Genomic DNA, 23,337 nt, shown 5'->3' on the forward strand with positions numbered 1-23,337 from the left:
AGAAATTGTTACAACCGTCCCGGATTTTTTAGAAAATCAAGATATTTATTTAACTAAATTGTAATAGTGTATGAAAAAGAAAGACAAAATTTGTATTTTGATACATAGAAAGGTAAAGAAACAAAAAAAAAAAGAATTATGATATACTTTTGCCATTATTAGAGAAAATTGCAATTATGACAAATACGTAAATAAATCGTTTCGATCGGTACATTCTTCGTGTGACCAATCATTACACAGTTACAGTATTGCACCCATTTCTCATTAGGTTTATTTTTATTATAGGATTCATTGCACATCAGGCAATAATATCTTTTATTTTCTTTCTCTTTCCCTTTTGATTTTTGTATATTTTTGTTTATTTTTTTTTTCGCAATTCTTTTCAATCTTTTCCTTTTCAGAGGAATCGGTGCATATAGTAGACGTTCGCTTCGTTCTACGTTTAATTGAAACCTGTCGTGGCAAAGCTTTATTAAACGCTTGCACAAATTCTGTACATTCCGTGGGTTTCTCTACATGGATTTGTCTCTTCATTTTTTGTCAATAAAATTTCATTTTTATCAATAAAGTTTCATTTTTCGCCTATTCGTTAAAATTTTCTTCCAAGCCCTGCAAATCATTGTTACAGAAATATTAGTATTTTCCTCTTTAACTTTTACTCTTTTCGAGTAAAAATAATTCTATTTTCATTAACAACATGTTTACGAATGCTACGCGACGACCAGCATTTCTTTAAGAAAGATCGAATTGAAGTTTCAAAGCAGAAAACAAAAAAATGTTTGCTGAAAGAGCGTTTACATTACAATTTTACAATAACAAGAAAAATTAAGTTTTGTGTATCGCAAAACTATTTGCTTCATCGTACAAATACCCATTTTGCATCTACACGAATATGATAGATGAGTGTGCTCCAAATGTCATTTTACACTATATACCAGAAAACTTGTATCAATATTTCCACTACTGTTCTTAGCGAAGCTATAAAATAACAAATACCCCGATAAACTATCGAATATTTCTACTTTTCCGCAAAACTATTCGCTTCATCGTACAAATACCCATTTTGCATCTACACGAATATGATAGATGAGTGTGCTCCAAATGTCATTTTACACTATATACCAGAAAACTTGTATCAATATTTCCACTACTGTTCTTCGCGAAGCTATAAAATAACAAATACCCCGATAAACTATCGAATATTTCTACTTTTCCGCAAAACTATTCGCTTCATCGTACAGATGTCCATTTTGCATCTACACGAATATGATAGATGAGTGTGCTCCAAATGTCATTTTACACTATATACCAGAAAACTTGTATCAATATTTCCACTACTGTTCTTAGCGAAGCTATAAAATAACCAATACGCCGATAAACTATGGAATATTTCTACTTTTCCGCAAAACTATTCGCTTCATCGTACAGATGTCCATTTTGCATCTACACGAATATGATAGATGAGTGTGCTCCAAATGACATTTTACACTATATACCTGAAAACTTGTATCAATATTTCCACTACTGTTCTTAGCGAAGCTATAAAATAACCAATACGCCGATAAACTATGGAATATTTCTACTTTTCCGCAAAACTATTCGCTTCATCGTACAGATGTCCATTTTGCATCTACACGAATATGATAGATGAGTGTGCTCCAAATGACATTTTACACTATATACCTGAAAACTTGTATCAATATTTCCACTACTGTTCTTAGCGAAGCTATAAAATAACAAATACGCCGATAAACTATTGAATATTTCTACTTTTCCGCAAAACTATTCGCTTCATCGTACAAATACCCATTTTGCATCTACATAAATATGATAGATGAGTGTGCTCCAAATGTCATTTTACACTATATACCTGAAAACTTGTATCAATATTTCCACTACTGTTCTTAGCGAAGCTATAAAATAACAAATACGCCGATAAACTATGGAATATTTCTACTTTTCCGCAAAACTATTCGCTTCATCGTACAAATACCCATTTTGCATCTACACGAATATGATAGATGAGTGTGCTCCAAATGACATTTTACACTATATACCTGAAAACTTGTATCAATATTTCCACTACTGTTCTTAGCGAAGCTATAAAATAACCAATACGCCGATAAACTATGGAATATTTCTACTTTTCCGCAAAACTATTCGCTTCATCGTACAGATGTCCATTTTGCATCTACACGAATATGATAGATGAGTGTGCTCCAAATGACATTTTACACTATATACCTGAAAACTTGTATCAATATTTCCACTACTGTTCTTAGCGAAGCTATAAAATAACCAATACGCCGATAAACTATGGAATATTTCTACTTTTCCGCAAAACTATTCGCTTCATCGTACAGATGTCCATTTTGCATCTACACGAATATGATAGATGAGTGTGCTCCAAATGACATTTTACACTATATACCTGAAAACTTGTATCAATATTTCCACTACTGTTCTTAGCGAAGCTATAAAATAACAAATACGCCGATAAACTATCGAATATTTCTACTTTTCCGCAAAACTATTCGCTTCATCGTACAAATACCCATTTTGCATCTACACGAATATAATAGATGAGTGTGCTCCAAATGTCATTTTACACTATATACCTGAAAACTTGTATCAATATTTCCACTACTGTTCTTCGCGAAGCTATAAAATAACAAGTACGCCAATAAACTATCGAATATTTCTACTTTTCCGCAAAACTATTTGCTTTATCATACAAATACCCATTTTGCATCTACACGAATATAATAGATGAGTGTGCTCCAAATGACATTTTACACTATATACCTGAAAACTTGTATCAATATTTCCACTACTGTTCTTAGCGAAGCTATAAAATAACAAATACGCCGATAAACTATCGAATATTTCTACTTTTCCACAAAACTATTCGCTTCATCGTACAGATGCCCATTTTGCATCTACATAAATATGATAGATGAGTGTGCTCCAAATGTCATTTTACACTATATACCTGAAAACTTGTATCAATATTTCCACTACTGTTCTTCGCGAAGCTATAAAATAACAAATACCCCGATAAACTATCGAATATTTCTACTTTTCCGCAAAACTATTCGCTTCATCGTACAGATGTCCATTTTGCATCTACACGAATATGATAGATGAGTGTGCTCCAAATGTCATTTTACACTATATACCAGAAAACTTGTATCAATATTTCCACTACTGTTCTTCGCGAAGCTATAAAATAACCAATACGCCGATAAACTATGGAATATTTCTACTTTTCCGCAAAACTATTCGCTTCATCGTACAGATGTCCATTTTGCATCTACACGAATATGATAGATGAGTGTGCTCCAAATGACATTTTACACTATATACCTGAAAACTTGTATCAATATTTCCACTACTGTTCTTAGCGAAGCTATAAAATAACAAATACGCCGATAGACTATTGAATAGTTCTACTTTTCCGCAAAACTATTCGCTTCATCGTACAGATGTCCATTTTGCATCTACACGAATATGATAGATGAGTGTGCTCCAAATGACATTTTACACTATATACCTGAAAACTTGTATCAATATTTCCACTACTGTTCTTAGCGAAGCTATAAAATAACAAGTACGTCGATAAACTATCGAATATTTCTACTTTTCGCGCAATGGGTTGGAAAAATGTCGAGAACATCAACATTGAACGTTTCACAGAGTCTCGGTTCGGTTCGACATTCCGACACCTTAATTCACGCTGGTATTAGGTCGTTCGATACGTAATGTTATAATTCTTACGATCGTGTTACCCTCACACCGTTACGCTCGTTTTGTCTCGTAGTTCTTCTCCGGTTGAATACCAGCCTTGCTCGTTTCGTTGTTCCGTACATTGTTTTCGTAAATACGAGCTCTCAAGGGAAGATTTATCGTTGTCGGAAGGATTAAGTGTGAGGCCCATAGATTCTCACCAAACAAATGTCCAAATGGATGTTAACAATGGTGCATTAATTTGTTCGCATATTTCACACGGTTTCTTGACGTTAAACGAGCGAATAAACGATAAACGTAATTCTACGTAAGAAAATTAATATCAAACGCACTCTGTTTTGCATATTCGAACAAACGAGAATATCTTGCGTAACGTGAGTCTTCGTTCCAAAACTTGGACAATGTTTCGGAACATTAAAGTCCTTAAATTACGAAAATTCGTTGCAGTCTCCGCTTTACTGTTAATTATAATTCCCTACGTTTGAACACAAAGCCTGTGGTACGTTTTCACTGTACAATTGTATTTGTAGATTATTATTATATGCCTCGAATTATTTATCGAAAACGTTCAGTTAGCGAAGACTACAATGAATTATTTATTTCAACATAATCGTGTAAAAGTTAATAGCTCCCTTTTCTCCAATAAGTAAAGTAAATCGATAAAGATACTATATTTTCCTATTCACCGTAGACGTTCTATTGACATATATTTGTATATCTGCGCGACGAGTGTTTATTTTCAAATACGATAACAAAGTTATACCTTTTTCTTAAAGTAGAAATAAACTTGTACCTTTTTCTTCAAGTAGAAAAAACTTACACCTTTTTCTTAAAGTAGAAAAAACTTACACCTTTTTCTTAAAGTAGAAATAAACTTATACCTTTTTCTTAAAGTAGAAAGAAACTTTGTATTAATTACATATGTTATTTGCGTAACATTACGAACGAATGCGTTGAGAAGAAATATAATAGTTTTCCTTCTAAGGAGAGACATGTTCTATTCGGATAACGGAGTATCTACGATACGTTAGTTTCCTATTCACCGTACACGTTCTATTGACATATATTTATATATCCGCGCGACGAGTGTTTATTTTCAAATACGATAGTAAAGTTATACCTTTTTCTTAAAGTTGAAATAAACTTATACCTTTTTCTTAAAGTAGAAATAAACATACCTTTTTCTTAAAGTAGAAATAGACTTATACCTTTATCTTAAAGTAGAAAGAAACTTTGTATTAATTACATATGTTATTTGCGTAACATTACAAACGAATGCGTCGAGAAGAGATAGTTTTCCCTCTACGGAGACATGTTCCGTTCGGATAACGGAGTATCTACGATACGTTAGTTTCCTATTCACCGTACACGTTCTATTGACATATAGTAAAGTTATACCTTTTTTTTAAAGTAGAAATAAACTTGTACCTTTTTCTTCAAGTAGAAATAAACTTATACCTTTCTCTTAAAGTAGAAATAAACTTTGTACTAATTACATATCTTATTTGCGTAACATTACGAACGAATGCGTCGAGAAGAGATAGTTTTCCCTCTAAGGAGACATGTTCCGTTCGGATAACAGAGTATCTACGATATTTACCGAGCGACGTAATATTTACCGTCCTTAAGATGCCTATGTGGTCGACGCTTGTCCGTCAGTGGTACGTTTATTTCGAGTGGAATGCATCGCCGACCAACGTTTCCGTTTCCTTTAAAAAGGGGTTGAAAAAGGAAACGTGGTACGGGATCGGTGGAAACAAGAATAGCTTGAACAAATGTTTTCAATACGTTGCATAAATCGCGTGTTCCTTCGTAAATTGAAATGGAAATGCATATAACCGTACGATATGGAAGCGGCTTTATTGTTCCATTCTTATTCTAGTGATGTTTTCATGGCGCCTTTCTTCCTTTATATCGCGGACGACGAGTGTGCCATCGGTCTGAAACGACAATTTCTTTTTAACTCGGACCGTTCTTTCTCCTTACAGATGTCATCGTCCTAGAGATAGTCTGTTCTCCTGGAGCTCGGGTTTCGACAACTTTACGGGATTCGTCAACTGGGGCTTCCTCTTGTTGGGCATCGGTGGAATCCGATTGCTCCTAGAAAATTTCATAAAGTGAGTATGTCGAGAATCTTGATAGAACCGCTCCCTCATCAAACCCGACCGCCCGTGATACGTGATATGTTTCGTTGAAACTGAAAGCTCGCGGTTGGCTACATTGTGCAGTTCGATTCCCACTAAAGTTCAAGGAACGCGAAAGACGATTCCCATAAGGGAGGATTATCGTAAAGATTCGTTAGATGATCTTGGCTATTTTTTACCGTACGTTTACGGTACTATTGTAAGAAGGTAAAAATATTAGATTTGTCTAATTGGAAATTTATTTTCAGTTAATAACGAAAGAACAATAATTGTATCGTTCTAAGTACCTTTTGTAGCGATTCAGGCTTGAAAACGTCTCTTTGATTAATTTTTAAGATACTTTTATCGGAGATACACGGAGAGATATACTAACTCGTATGTTCGATAGCCGGAAATTTGATCATGCACGAATATCTTAATGTTTGTCATCGAAAGTTTAATGAAATCAAATTTTGTATATGTTACATTGTATTTTTATACGAGTGTTACCGATAGATTAATTACAAACGCGTCCACAAGTAATTTATTTTTAATTTTTCATTGCTCGAACTATTTCTGAGAAATGTCCTACAATATTTTCAACGCGTATAAGAATAGCTACCTAAAAATATTATAATACAGAGGTCATCGAAGTGAATAGAATTGTTGCTCGAAACGAGTCCGAGAATAAAAGTATAAAAAATTAAGAAAATTAGTTATAGAAAGAGCGTTTCAATTTTGTATCGGGCTCTTCGATATTTAAAGCAACGAGGGGCTATATTGATAGAAAATTGAACGAGAGTGAAAAATTAGCACGAAGAGCACTTATATGTGTAAAATTATTAAAGTTCCAATTTTTAATCGTACTGTTCAATGTTAGACCACCAAGGCGATATATTAAAAGAAAATTGATCGACGGTGAAACATTGACGTGAAAAAGTGAAAAATTAACAAAATAAAATTGAAGCAAATATACAAAATTCGATTACGAGTGAATCATAAAAAAAAGTATATCTTCTAATTAAGAATAAAGAGATAATTTTTTTAAAAAATACGGACCTCGATTTATCTCGACTGTCTCTCGATTAAACCAATTAATCTACTGCCAGTTAATTCTACTATAACGCAAATTCGATAGTGTTTGGACTTACCTTCACCGAAAAAACATCGTCAGTCTATCGACGGTACTCTCACGAAGAAATAATGACAAATTAAAACATTTTCACTTCCAATTAAAGCTGGTGAACTCAACGAGGATCGCTCCAACCCAAAAAACGTAAACAGTGTTCGAATAATTCACAATTCGTCGAGTTCTATCGAGTTTTTTTTTCCCCCGTTTCGAGATCCAAAAATCGCCAGAAAATACTCAATAGACGCAAAAATATAATACTATAGATCGCTAGTAATACTAACGAAAGATCGCCCGTGGGTAATCGAGCGTCAGAAACAATGTTAGAATTTTTGTTTCATCCCTGAAACGGCAATGGGGAACGAGCACGACCCGGAAGAAAAAGTGATTTATAGGTGGAGCGACGCGGGAAGAAATCGAAACGTTCTCGAATCTCATCGGTCCGTCATTTGTGGCAATTTACCTGACGCGTTTTCGACGTTATTTATCAAAGAAAAGAGAAACCGGTGTATCATCCCCGTGACACCGATGTCTCTATACACCGCGAAGATACTACGTGCTCCACCGTTAGATGCGTCCCCCGAGTATTTGTTCCAATGTACGTACGATAGGGGTCGGTGAACCTCTCGATCATGGAACTCGTACCGGGGACAGAGTGTGAAAAAACACGAAAGAAAGATCCTAGATATGAACGATTTAGTCGGAGCGTCGTATAATTCCACGAGGGGGAACACGGTCGAAGAAACGATAGCTTCATCAAGCTGTCATAGGATCCTGGATAGAACGAAGGGGAAAGGTATAAGGGGATGGGGAAAAAAAAAACTTGGGCAAACGTAATTTTGATGAAGTAGAAAAACCCCTTTTGAACGATAAATGAATTTCATTTAATTAGTGAATCGATTGTCCGAGTAGAAGTTTTTGCGCTGATTCGGACGAATCGGCTTTCGTAAGAGCGGAGAATTTTTCCACGGGAAATTCGAGCCGGCGCGGCGCGGTGCATCGATCGACGGAAACAAAAAGAGGAATAATCAGATCGATAGTGAAAAATGAGATCCGCCTGTCATTCGGGGTACAATGTAGAATTCCTCGTTCGGTTTATCGACGCCGTTCTCATTGGAAATCAAAGTCACCGTGACAGTCTAATCTATGTTGATAACTACATCATTATCAGTGGCTCTTGCGATACCGTTCAAACCTTTCTGCCGATTCTACAGATTATTGTCAGACGTGCACGTGTGTGCGCGTTAATCAATGCACCCGAATATTATTCAAGTTAGCTAATACGTCCGTATCAATCGCAGTAAATGCATTTCGGAGGTCAATAGAATTTATTTCACGGAACTGAATTTCGTATTAATTGTTTCATCGATTTTCACGAGTATCGTAACAGTGTCTTCGAAAGTGTCGAATTGTGTCGATCGAGAGAGGGAATTGATGACAATTAATGGAATTGATTAACTCGAATCTGTATTGGATTTAGTGTCCAGGAGATTACTCGAAAATTCCTTATCGATGTGTGACAGTGTCATGCGTGACAATGATTTAAGAATATTTTATTTGCTTTGTAAGATCGATAAGATTAGAGTGTAGGGAAATTGTACGTCATCTGGTGTATTCGTGGTATAATAACAAGAAAGGAATAATTTATTTGGGAAACACAAGTGTAAGAATGTAAGTAGTAATAATATGTGTACGATGCGAGAAAACACGCAAATAGTGAAAAATAAAAATATTCCTAAAGTACCGAGTTTCGATCGAGTTGATAAGTGAAAGGGAGCAGAAAACTTAGTCCAATAAAAGATAAGATCTTGTAGATTATGACGCAAGATCATGTAACATAAATTTCTTTGGAGACCGGAGATTAGCCAATCTACGATAGTTATCTAATTCTTTATTTCTCGTATTGTTTCAACCATGTCCAAAACGATAAAGATTCGGTCTCTCCGATTTTATCGTTCTGTACTTTATTATTTCACACTTGTCGCAAAAGAATTCGAGAAATAAAAATTTAGGTAGCTACTTAGGAAGCACAGAGTGACTAATTTCCAGTCTCCGAATAAATTTGTGTTCACGATCTTGAATTATAATTAGAACCTTTCCCTTTATTCGAGAAAGTTTCCTGGTCTTTTAGGAATGCTTTTCTTTCTTATTATTCAGTTTTTTCCTACACTCTGTATATATTTTTTCTCTTCTCACATCACATTCTTTTTATATTTTTATACTTGTGTCTAAACTTCCACTCGCCCTTTTTAGTTATTTATACAGTTATTTATATACAGAGAGATTTATATACGTTGTCCATTAAATAGTTTTCTATACATTTCTACCGTCTTTCTTCGCCGTTAGATAACAATAAGTAAGTTGCAGTTATTTTTTTACAAGGGAAATACTTTTTTCTAAGGAAGGAAAAACGGCTACATTTCCTATTAATTATTTCATCGATTTTCGCAAATATCGTAACAGTGTCTTCGAAAGTGTCAAATTGTGCCGATCGAGAAGAGGGAATGAAATTAATTAACAATTGACAATTAATGAAATTAATTAACTTGAATCTATATTGGATTTAGTGTTCAGGATATCGAACACTCCTTATTGATGTACGACAATGTCATACGTGAGAATAATTTAAGAAAATTTTATTTCTTTTGTAAGATCGATAAGATTAGAGTGTAGAAAAATTGTACGTCATCCGGTGTATTCGTGGTATAATAACAAGAAACGAATAATTTATTTGGGAAACACAAGTCTAAGAATATAGGTAATAATAACGTGATACGAAAGGGGGAAATGGATGACAATTAATGAAATTAATTAACTCGAATCTATATTGGATTTAGTGTCCAGGAGATTACCCGAACACTTCTTATTGATGTGTGACAGTGTCATACGTGACAATAATTTAAGAAAATTTTATTTCTTTTGTAAAATCCATAAGATTAGAGTGTAGATCGATACTTTGTTTACAAACTACACAGGTCCATATAAAACAATAAAATTGCTCTTCGATGAGTTTTCCACATATCTACCTGTAAAAGAATTACTCGCGTTAAATCATGCTCCCCTCGATATTTATTTATCATTTCTCAAGCGAAATAACTGATTACGTTAGAAGGTTTAACATCAGTCTCTATCGTCGATAGTTTCGATAACTCGGTTCGAACCTGTTATATTCGTATCTCGAAGAAGAAAGAGTCCCGTCGCATACTAATTCCGCATTAAAAATGAGTAATTTATGGGAACGCTCGGGGAATACCATCTCCCCTTTCTTTACCCGATTAAAATTAACAGCGTGTCGCCAGTCCGGTCCTCTCCAACGGAAGATTTCGCTACACGGAGAGAGACAGCTCCTATACCAATTTCGCTTCCCCTTCGAATCCTGAAGGGCGAAGTACAAGCTCGGCCCATGAATAATTTCAACGAGATTTTTATCGCCGTTGTAAACTCTTGGCCTCGCGTCCAGCGGCTCCTGGGGGCGCGTAACAGAAATTTATCACGCTCGTTAAGCGTGGAAAAACTTTCCAAGGAAACTTTCGCGACGTAATTGCTCGGGGTAGTCTCGAAGTGTTTCTGAAACAAACGCGGCTGCAGGTCACTCGAAGTCCACCGAATCAACGATGGAAGTGATTCCATGCGTGACCAGTAGCGAGAATTGTTCTCGAGGCTGCGGAAAGTCGAACAAATTATTCCCTGATCGTTGAACGTGAAACTTTCCCGAAGTTTTTACGTTACTTCGATGTTATTATTTCGGAGTGCTGTTGTTACCGCCGGTGATAGCGTTCCGTGCAAGTTCAATCATATCGGATTGCCGTGGAGAGTTTTCAAGTTGTTCGCTGAAGAGATTTTCTTTTTATTCTATTTTCAGTTGCAATTTTACGATTTGTCCCTTCGCTTATATTTTCGATGTATTTCTCATTTTATTCATCGAATCTGTACGGTTCTGGTCTTTTCTTTTTAAAAGTTTCGCCCTCCACGGTTAATTGGTCGGGACGTGCTCGAATTTTTCCTCCCCGCTTTGAATATTTTTCATCGTAATAATACTATTTAGTTTCGATATACGGCTCACCGCTGTTGGTCCCAATAATGGAACTCCATAGGTCCAGATGGGCTTTATGATTGATTAGTAAATTTTCAGCCAGTTTTCAATATTTTTATTCCTATATTTTTTCACCACAGATTTAATACTCCGCTTCCACGCGAGTTTTAAATTCAAATGTAATCCCAGATATTTTATTTGTTTCGTTTGGGGTAGACCGATATTATTTAACTCGATATTCGGCCAGTGTAGAATACATCGATGATATTGTTACGGTTATAATCTTGTGTAATTAGTATCCATTTAAACATTATTCAATACCAGCGATAGGACCAAACCAGTTCCATACTCGTTAACCCTTGAACACCTAGGTAGTATTTTATTAACGATGAAACGGGGTATTGTGAACACCACGAGTAAATATTATGGAGTTAATATTAAATTTTTCATCGATCGTTTGACTCTATTTCAGTTTCGCGTATCACTGTTTCTACGAATTTCTTCGAATGGATAAAATTCCTCCCTTTTTCACTCCTTTATCGAACGATGAAAACGCAAACAAACGCGTGACATATTTACAATAATCAACGCAAAAAGATCACTCGTACAACGTATCAACGCGTATATTCAACGAACAACATCGATTCGGAAGAATTGGCTCGATAGCTAACCCGCTATTTTTCCGATACCGGCATTAAAATATCGTAAATTTGTCGAAAAACGTGCACGGGAGTTAGCGGACACCGTGTCGGCAAATAACCCTTCGTTAATTTGCTGAAATATTCGTGGAACAAATTTCTAAAAAAAGGAAAGTCTCGTTCATATTTGTACCATCCCGGTGTACGCATTGGACGAATATTTTTAGATTATGTTCGGTATACCAGCGAAAATGATCAACGTACCCGATAGACACGTATACGTATGCTTGGCAGTCACCATAGCGACCGTGATAAACTCGATTTTATTTGATTTTTCCCCGCTTTTTCTTGTTTATTTTTTCTTTTATTCGTTTTTCGGGGGTTTGCGGTATGCAGGAGAAAAAAAAAGAAAAAAAAAAAAGAGGTACCTCCGACCACCGCAGCGATCGCACGGTGCTTCGAACTGTTATGCCCGCAAAGGGTTAAAAATAACAGGTGGCAAAGTGATTAAAACAGCGGGGAATATACCAGCCGCGAGCCACCCTAACGTGTGTAAATAGTAGAATTTTGCGACGAGAGCCGCGAGCTCGGTTGACCAACGACACTGCTAGTTCGCGTGGTATCAAAGAGATTCCGCGTCCATTTAATTCCGACGTGTTCTATGGTAATTCGATTCGCAAGAAATCCGTTCCACCGTTGAGCGGGGTACAAGAAGAAGAACCGTTTCGGTCGTCGAATCATGGCTATAGAACGAAGCAGGCAACGCGATTCCACGACGATCGAGATTAATCGACGCGCGGAATCGTTGCACGGGGGAAAACGGGAGACTTGGATGGAGAATTGACGGTGGTTGAAAGAGACACGCCGGCAAGAAAGTGGGAGGATGGTTCTCCTCTTGGTGAAAAAAAGGGTAGGAAGAGAGCTCAATTAATCGGACTCTCGACGAAAGACTCTAGGTTCTATCGATAAAAGTCCGTGGAAAGGTTCGGAGACAGAGAGACAGGGTATATCGAAGTTTCCCTGCCTCCTTCTCCCCCACCCCTTCTCCTTTCCTCATTTTTATCCTTTTTGGCAGCTTCGTCCGGAGAAACTTTTTCGAAAGGTTCGCGATCCGGTCATAATTTATGCACTTAAACTGGAACTGTACGATGCTTCGCGCAAATCTTAATGGGCCGAGTTTACCGGAAGAGGGGGTGGCGGGGTGGAGAATCGAGGAATCGTGGCGAGGAATCAAAGACGCTGCGGGCACCGATAAATTGAAAGTATTAAAGTATACTCGAAACGAGAGCCACGGAATTTCTCGCGGGGGCGCTTTAAAACTTTTATAAATTGATCGCGGAAAGGATTTCGCTCGTTTCTAATAACCGTTTCAATATGCCACTCTTGCCGGTGAAACGAAACGTTAATTACGAAGTTTGATTCTTGCCTTTAAAAGAGGAACGTGCACGGTAGCGCTAGGTTGTACGCGAGAAATCGTGTATAGGGCTTGTGGTCGGGGTTGGTCACGAAAAATCGTGTATAGGGCTTGTGGTCGGGGTTGGTCGCGAAAAATCGTGTATAGGGCTTGTGGTCGGGGTTGGTCGCGAAAAATCGTGTATAGGGCTTGTGGTCGGGGTTGGTCGTGAAAAATCGTGTATAGGGCTTGTGGTCGGGGTTGGTCGCGAAATTTGTCCAAGAATCGACTTTTTGCGCGCAGGGGCCAGCATCGTGAATTATTCCACGAGAAGAGCGATCTATTTCGATGTTCGAAGTCGTTCGTTTTCCAAAATGGTGAATATATAATTTAATAAAATGTTTGTACACTCTAAAAGAATCGTGTTTCATTTTCACCAAAAAAAAAAACGAAATGACCGTCCGAACAATCTAATAGATACAACAGAAGCGAGCGCAACAGTGAACAGATCTCGTATTACGGGCGTTCGGTTACCGAACTTCAAAGCGACGCCGCGCGTGTATCGATAGGTGACCGTTAATGCAACTATGAACTTTGATGTTTCTCGTTGTATTTTCATAAGAGTATTATCGAACGGATGGACGAGATTCTCCCGTTGAGAATGGAAAACTGTTTTCCATTGAAAAACTTTCAATTGCGTTTAATGAAAATATAGCCCGAAGCAGTTCGTATTCGAACTTATATTCCACGGAAAAATATTGATTCGCTAATAATTATTCAGAAGATACAGTTTCGAGTAAAAAACTATACCAAGCTGGGAAAACATAAAAAGTGGTGGGGATGATTCTTTCACATATATCCGGGGGAAATTGCACACTATTGAATACTATTGTATTTTAAAGATACTTGTGAGAATTAGAGTAGGTTATTTCAACAAAGATTGTAAAACTTGAAAATAGGAGCTTATTTAATTCCCGGTGTTTGTTTTGTTCTTTTATCTTTAAACTTATTCGGTTAAATACACGCATTACACGCTTGTTACATTGTTAAACGTATTGTTCTCTACCAGACATGCTGGTAGTTCTTGCCTTCCGTTCTCCGTGTTGTTGCAAAGTTTAAACGATTTCAACGATCCGTAACGTAATATTTTTTGGTATTAACTAAAATATGGTTAATACCAATATAATGTTGGCAATCGTGCTTGGGTCAGTATAAACCCGAATCTACATTTTTCTTTCTATTTTGTCATTCCATCGATCGTCTTATCAGTTCCGAAATAAACAGTTCCCGGTTGAAATTATTCATGGCGAGTCGTGGAGATCGATATGATTTTTGGGAATGTGAGTTAAAATAGATCCAGACTCGGTCTACGTAGAATCATCGAAAATGGTGATAGAATAATTCTGAAGTCGGAGAAGGTAAATACTGTTAAAAATGATTTTTGAACGACTTTGTTAAAAAACGGTCGATCCTGTTCGAACGATACGTTCGTTTTCCGATTTACATCGTTATCCGTTTATAATATATTAGGTGGACCGGAAAGTAATGTCGTTTCTGCGCATGTCACTATTTGATTGTCATTTGTCAGCTCATTGTGTACATTAAAGTCGTAGCAAAGACATTTTGAGGTTATAGTGACTTGTTTAGTTGTAAATAATTAAATTTAAAATTTTTCTTTACAATTTTGGGTGAAATGGCCAGCCAAATATTATATTTTGTCCGTTACACGAGGTTCCGCGTTTCATCGCAATTGAATCCTTCTATCGGTCCGGTCGCATGAAATTAATTTGCCGTGAGACGTCCGTGTGTAAGCGGAATTTACGAGTCCATGAAATTCCAAAAATGAAATTATATTGTATGCGACGGGACACCGATCGGTACGAAATTTTTCGATACGTTTCATATTTCGTTTTTCTCGCACATTATTGGGCATAGAATTTTTTAATTTCGAAAAGGCGAATTAACGCGAATCAGTTTTCGGATCGTAACAACGTTACAAATAACTTATATCCTCCCTCTTTTTTGAAGTAAACTCATATCGACTTGTTATCAGAGTTTGTAGCAATATACTATTTTTGTGTCGAAAAATTTGTCGCTATTGCGCTCTATATCGTATTATCGCGTACGATTGGCACGAGAACTTGATTCAACCGAAATTTGGTTCAATCGAATCCAATCCTTCTCGGAAAAGATTTAAGTTCTCTCTTTAAATAGCGCGTCTTCAATTTCTAATCGCGTCGTTTCAAAATATAACACTCGTTGATCATAATCGCTGCAAATAACGCAACTTTTGTATTTTCTACCGTTCGTCGTTAAAAAATTATTTTCAAAGGATACAAGGATACACTGATCTCGTTACTAGAAATCACGGGTGTTTTTGTTTTTACACAGAATTTTATTCACTTTTCCATCGGTGTCGCGAAACATGTATACTCGTTCGTTTTTAAACGCGTGTATGTACGTCGAAGCAGGACGAGAACACGGAAAAAAAAAAATAGTATTTATATTCTATCTGACAACAAATATCCTTGAACACGGAGGAAGATATCGGTTCGCGATAAAGTTTCAACGGTATATTTTTAAAGCCCTTTGCCAAGCTTTATATTCGTAGGAACGATTACAATGTCCGGCTTCGAAAATTTTCAGCGATTCGATATCGGGCCGGCACGTTGCGAAGAGACGACCGAATCCGTCGTGTCACGTTCATCCTCGTCGTTCTATTTTGCTCGCGATTTTCGCAAGGATTCACGTCATGCCGAGAAATAAAACTCGTCCACCGCTCATCCGGATTACACGAGCTATAGTCGGAGAATCCTCGGAACTGCGCCGTCGCTCGGTATTACCGCGCGAAAAATGGCATTAACGTTTCTGACATCGTGATAGTTTCGACAGACTATCGTACAGCATTGTATGGTGTACCTTCAACCCCGATGGGCTGTAGTCGCGGAACGATCGAGGAAGCTTCGATGCGAGGGTTAGCAATCGCGATATGATTTATCTTCTATCAATGTTCCACCGAGTGTATCGATCGTTTATTATGCTTTACCGATGTTCCACTGCGTACGTCGATTATTTATTGTGTTATACTAATGTTACACTGAGTATGTCGATCATTTGATGCGCTATACTAATGTTCCACTGAGTACAGCTGAAGCTAGAAATTCTTCACGTGGTTGAGAAACTAAAATGAAAGTAATAAACTTCAAATTCAATTTTCTCGAAAACGAAGCCTCGAACGAAAAAATTGTATACCATATTTTTTCCTTATTTTTTAATATAGAATGGTAATTGACACACCGAGTATGTCAATCATTTAATGTGCTATACTAATGTTCCACTGAGTACAGCTGAAGCTAGAAATTCTTCACGTGGTTGAGAAACTAAAATGAAAGTACTAAACTTCAAATTCAATTTTCTCGAAAACGAAGCCTCGAACGAAAAAATTGTATACCATATTTTTTCCTTATTTTTTAATATAGAATGGTAATTGACACACCGAGTATGCCAATCATTTAATGTGCTATACTAATGTTCCACTGAGTACAGCTGAAGCTAGAAATTCTTCAAGGGGTTGAGAAATTAAAAAATTATACTTCGTTACAATTCGTTGAGTTATCTTTAATTCGTCGAGCACAGTTATGTGTGCAGCAACGAGGAGGCCATTTCTAACAGTATTTGTAAAGTAATAAACTTCAAATTCAATTTTCTCGAAAACAAAGCCTCGAACGAAAAAATTGTACACCATACATTTTCTTTATTTCTTAATCTAGAATGGTAATTGACACACTGAGTATGTCAATCATCTAATGTGCTATACTAATGTTCCACTGAGTACAGCTGAAGCTAGAAATTCTTCACGTGGTTGAGAAATTAAAAAATGATACTTCGTTACAATCATTTGAGTTATCTTCAATTTGTCGAGCACAGTTATGTGTGCAGCAACGAGGAGGGCATTTTTAACAGTATTTGTAAAGTAAACAACTAAAATGAAAGTAATAAACTTCAAATTCAATTTTCTCGGAAACGAAGCCTCAAACGAAAAAATTGTGTACCATATTTTTTCCATATTTTTTAATATAGAATGGTAATTGACACACCGAGTATGTCAATTATTTAATATGCTCTACCAATGTTCCACCGAGTATGTCGATCGTTTATTATGCTTTACCAATGTTCCACTGCGTACGTCGATTATTTATTGTGTTATACTAATATTACACTGAGTGTTACACTATCGATCATTTAATGTGCTATACTAATGTTCCACTGAGTATGTCAATTATTTAATGTGCTCTACCGATGCTCCACCGAGTATGTTAATTATTTATTATGCTTTACCAATGTTTCACTGATTATGTCAATGATGCATTACGCTCTATTAACGTTCCACTGAGTATGTCAATGATGTATTATGCTCTACTAATGTTCCACTGTCAATGATTTATTAGGTCAATGATTTATTGTGCTCTACTAATGTTACGCTGAGTGTATCAATAGGTAGTGATAGACAGCTGTTGTCTTGTCGACAATTGTTGGTAATCGCTGAATAATCGCGATCGAAACACACGAAAATACTAAATTAAGCGAAGAGTACAGAATTGTCTCTTTTCGTGATCAAAAATTGGCGTCAGTTGTCCTTAATCGAGGGTTAAGTGTGTATGAACGAAAAAAGAATGATTTATTTCAAAGATGAGAGGGTACTTCAAGCTTTCGAGCAACAGTGTATATACAGAGTGGGTGAAAAATCGTAGTACAACCAGCCAGGATACCTCAGGTCCAATTACCATTCTATATTAAAAAATAAGGAAAATATATGGTGTACAATTTTTTAGTTTCTCAGCCACGTGAAGAATTTCTAGCTTCAGCTGTGCAATTTTATAAATATTTTCTTTGTACACTTCTTCTTTGACATGTCTCCATAAATAAAGGTCCAAGAAAGTGAGGTTCGGAGACCTGAGAGGCCAGTGTACCTTATCGCCACGACCTATCCAGCACGAATACTTTTCATTTAAGAAATTTAAAACTGATCCCGTGAAATGTCACGGGGCACCGTCACGTTGAAAAATTCTTCTAGATCTGATATCTAAAGGTAGTTCTTCTAACGTAAAAGCTCTAAATATCTGCTTCCATTTAGGTTGTCTGGCAGAAAATAATGTCCTACAATTTGATTCGCAATTATCCCTGTTCAAACATTGACGCTCCACTTCTCTTAAAAGTGAGTGTCACGATAAATGTGAGGATTTCTCTTTGATCATCAATGAATCATATTGTGCACATCTACAATTCCATCTCGTGTAAACTTGGACTCGTCGAACCATAATAGAAACTGTTGATTCGTAGCGTGACATTCAACTAATCACTGATAAAAATTGATTCTTTGCAATGAATCCCATAATCCTGTTTCAGAATATTTTGTATACACTTAATACGATATAGGTGCATGTGGTTATTGTGGAGAATACGACGGATTGTTTATGTATTTACGTACTAACATTATGCGTAGAACTAAGGTTTCTTGTACCAATACTAGGTGTCACATTTACACTCTGAAGAACATTTTCTTCAACGATGTTGCACAATCGACGACGACGACCACAATTTTCATGACACGATATAAGTGAGCCAGTCTCCCTTATCGTTTGCTGTGCTCTCTCCAATCCGGAAGTCGTAAATCGGAAATTTTTCTGCATAATATGTACTTGCAGCAGAAGCATTACTTCCACAAACTCCCAAATATATAAACATACTCTCGATTAGAATACTTTGCCATAACTTGATAATTTAACAACGTAACAAGCGAAACGAAATAAGATGCCACTTGCTTAGATAAAACGTGACTTCTGTCAGACATCGAACTATTTGGATATTTCCTACAGCATCCTATCGTTATCAATGTTTATAAACACACACACACACACGATCAGAGACAACCGGTAATAGAATACATGATAAGTGAATCGTATTGTGTAGTTGAGTAAACTTACACGTATGCCATATTTTTTCTTTATATTTTCCAGACCGGTTGTACCACGATTTTTCACTCACTCCGTATAATACAAGGTCTGTTGAAGAGTAAAAAGAAACCGAAATTGTTAAATAAAATTTCGTCCTACATGAATGTTCGTTTTCGAAAAAATTAGTTTTGAAAATTCGCCCGTTATGCGTGCTTTTAAGTACTCTCGTCTAAAGTGTTTGTCTATTACGTATCGTTTCTTCTGGTGTCAATGTTTGTAAACATTGATACGATATCTGTTTTAATTGATTCCAACTGAACAGTTACAGGATCGATGGAAGACAGATAATACTATATTGTCAATGTTTACAAACTCTAACGCGAATAAAACTCTCGATTAACGAACGATCACGTTGCTTCAACTCATATCGTATTCGATCGCACACGTATTGGACGAATTTTCAATAGCAATTTTCTCGAAAACGAAGCCTTGTACGATAAAACTCTATTCTACATTTTCAATTTATCCTTCCATGTCGAATCATTCCCTATCCTCTTTTATTACCCGTCTGGATACACTCCGTACATACACGATGAAGTACCTAACCACGAACACCTTGAATTATTCGTAAATTATGCATCGTATGAAAAAGTGTTGTAGGTACGGAAAAGTTATACGGTTCCAAGGGAGCATTACACAAATATTTACCTTTACCGTGTATACACGTTTTTTTTATGATCGATGGAATTTTAGACATTCAAGGGTCAGCTTCGTTGTTTCGAACGGATCATATTTTTTTTCTGTCAAGATTCAAAAACTCGACGAATTCTGAGAACGAGTACATAAATCTTCGTTGTCCTGGAATCCGTTTATCGGTAAGATATTTATCGTGCGTGGCTTCTACAATATTCTTTACACATTTGAATCGTATCTGTCGGATTCTCTTTGAAATTTGACAATTTTACGAACGCGAAACCGACAGTTACATTTTCACTGGTTCGGTTGCGCAATATTTTATCCCGATAATCGAAATTCAAATTTTCATTTAACGAGTGAAACGCAAGAGGTTGTTTATTCGAATTCGTTGTTTGAAATGTAAAATCGTTACGCATTTTCGTTTCCATCGAACGGTGAAAATCGTTCGTGTCGAAGGTATCTTTGGAAACGTCGAGGTAGATTCGCAAGGATCACAGGACTCGCGTTTCCAACGCGGCCGTGTACTCGTTTCAAAAATCTGTCCACGCGTTTCCATTAACGGATCGATTATATCGCGAATTACCGCGGACACGATTTTAAATCTAATTGAGGATACTGTTGTCGGATGTTTACAGTGAGTTGCGCGCACATTCCACTTTAATCCGATTAACGATACCGCGGGAAGTGATTTAAACTGACAGATTGCACGGTAAACCTTTGTACTTGGTAATCGGATCGTGGCAATTACACTATGAACTTGAAATTCCATTAGATAATCGTGCTGCTGGACAAAATTCAGGTCACCGGCTTACACTCCCGAGCAAGGTTTTAAATCGTATTAATGATGCCGCGAACGGCCATACAGGTCACCGATCTTTTCGCTTTGAGCGAGCTTTTGTAAAGTCGAACGATTACACGGAACTCTATCTCTATTCTCTCTCTCTCTTTCTCACTTTCTCGCTCTCTGTATCTTCTCTTCTCTCTTGCTCTCGAATCGGCTGATTCGATGAAAAAATCACTCGCTCCGTTTGACGTTTACGCGAGAAACGCCGTTAACGTGTGCCAATATTATGCCCTCGCTCATTTATAGCTCGATCGTTTATTAAGCTATGAAATCGACCAAGCGTGTCGCGAACGGTACGGTTTTTTTCAACGATAAAAGCAACGCGGACCTGTTCAACGGCTGCTTAAATAAGATAAACGTTTTCGTCGTCGTTTATTAATATTTAACTCGAATCTTTCGCGGTCGCGTTCTTACAATATGGAATCGTTCCATATTGGCGCCGTAACTCTTTCAATCTGGAGTTATCAAGCTCTCTCTCTCTTTCTCTCTCACTCTTTCACTCCCTTTTCCTTCCCTTTCTGCCTCACAAGGGCGCACGACCCTCCCTCCTGGTCCACCTTCTATCCATCTCCGTTCTTCTTTTCGGTCGACGTGGAATTGGGGATTTTATCGTGACTGCTGTATTAACGAAGTTCGACGAGCGAAGAACGGGCGCGGATTTAACGGGTGTGCTCGGATCAAAGCGGCCATTCTCGTCCGGAGAGAGGGGAAAGAAATTTAATATCGTTTCCACTCACGCCTTGAACCGATGAGTTTCGATGGCTCCGATATCCACTAGCAAGTCCTTGACCGTTTCGACCGCCTTATCACAGGGTGAGCGGCTTATCCGAAATAAACAGGTACCAGCCGCCGAGTTCTCGTCACAGATACGACGCTGAAAGCACACCGTGCCCGGAAACCGTGGTCTTCGAAACACTGGAGGGACACGGACGATTGGAAGCTTTGTTTACAAACCTACTTCCGACTTCGCGGCGAAAAGGAGTCGGAAATACGATCGACGCTGTACGGAGCCCTTTTTGATTGGATTTCTCGAAACGCGGAAACAGGAGGCGGTGTTCGATTCTTCGAGCGTTTCGTACTTTTGCGAGAAACCGGCCGAATTACACAGTGCTTTGCGGAACGCGCGTATCGATCAAATTGGAAGAGTATTTCAGCGTTGAGTTTCGTTGTAAAATTCTCAGGAACAAATAAACAAGTGTTTCGCCGTCCTCTCGTCCGGCACTAAAAGCGAAAAAGCCCCCGGTCGATATCTCGGTTATTATCGATTCCGTCGAATGCTTTTATGGAACAAAAAAGAAAAAAAAAAAATGTCCAAATTAAATTTCCTACATTTTCTTTTTCCTTTTTCTGCGCTTCCGCTGTAAAGGTAACTGCAAGCGGAATATTGTACTTTTTTATAGATACTCGCTACTCCCGAGCCAATTCTGGCGGGAATTTCGCAACGATTGGTAGCTCACGTTTGAAGCTTGGCTACTTTACACGTGCGTTTCAAGTTTCAGCCGGATTGTTACGGTTGTCCTTCCTTGTAACACGATAACGAACAAACAAACGCCTTTTGTTTAGACGTGTGTTCACCTTCTAGTGTACAATACGACCGAAAATCTTGTAAAAAGTAATTCCAGCGAAAAAACAGTACGTCGAGGAAAATGTCGGGGGATGTTTCTTTGCGGAGACAAACAATCTGCAGCTTGAATTATTGTTCAATTCGAGCACGGTAATTCCCTCGTTCGAATGATAATTTCTGCACCGGATTCAAGCAACCAAGTCATCCCCGCCAATGTTTGTTGCATCGTGCACTTAAACATTTTTTCACTTTTCAATGGTTTTAATACGCCGTATGGTAATAAAATATATTAGGTAAATATATTCAATATTATCGCCAAGATTCGATATCGTGCAATCCCAACGACCGTAAAGAAAAGATTATATACATTTATTATTATATTATATACTCGATGATACATATGAAACACTTTTTAATTTTTGAATCGATTTGACACGTCTTATGGATACATTAGATACTCAATTAGGTGACAAAATTGAAAATACACACTTTTGAATTTTTGAATCGATTTAACACGTCTCGTGGATACATTATATACTCAATTAGGTGACAAAATTGAAAATACACACTTTTGAATTTTTGAATCGATTTAACACGTCTTATGGATACATTATGTACTCAATTAGGTGACAAAATTGAAAATACACACTTTTGAATTTTTGAATCGATTTAACACGTCTTATGGATACATTGTATACTCAATTAGGTGACAAAATTGAAAATACACACTTTTGAATTTTTGAATCGATTTAACACGTCTCGTGGATACATTATATACTCAATTAGGTGACAAAATTGAAAATACACACTTTTGAATTTTTGAATCGATTTAACACGTCTCGTGGATACATTGTATACTCAATTAGGCGACAAAATTGAAAATACACACCTTTTAATTTTTGAATCGATTTAACACGTCTTATGGATACATTATATACTCAATTAGGTGACAAAATTGAAAATACACACTTTTGAATTTTTGAATCGATTTAACACGTCTCGTGGATACATTATATACTCAATTAGGTGACAAAATTGAAAATACACACTTTTTAATTTTTGAATCGATTTAACATGTCTCGTGGATACATTGTATACTCAAGTAGGTGACAAAATTTAAAATACATACTTTTTAATTTTTGAATCGTCTCGTGGATACATTATATATTCAATTAGGTGATAAAATTGAAAATACACACTTTTTAATTTTTGAATC

General features: G+C 36.9%; 1 protein-coding gene across 3 annotated transcripts in view; it reads left to right on the top strand.

Moving 5' to 3' along the window:
* The window catches only part of Mdy (diacylglycerol O-acyltransferase), a 243,134-nt gene that overhangs the window by 40,391 nt on the left and 179,406 nt on the right, over nt 1-23,337 (top strand). For all 3 annotated transcript variants that reach the window (XR_012993772.1, XM_076324416.1, XM_076324417.1), the window contains exon 2: nt 5,736-5,864. Coding sequence is in view for 2 of the 3 variants with exons in the window: in XM_076324416.1 (XP_076180531.1) it covers nt 5,736-5,864 (129 nt within the window). In the remaining variant the exon portion in view is untranslated. The remainder of the gene's footprint in view (nt 1-5,735; nt 5,865-23,337) is intronic.

This window comes from Ptiloglossa arizonensis, chromosome 12 (genome assembly GCF_051014685.1).
Source record: "Ptiloglossa arizonensis isolate GNS036 chromosome 12, iyPtiAriz1_principal, whole genome shotgun sequence".
Taxonomy (NCBI): domain Eukaryota; kingdom Metazoa; phylum Arthropoda; class Insecta; order Hymenoptera; family Colletidae; genus Ptiloglossa; species Ptiloglossa arizonensis.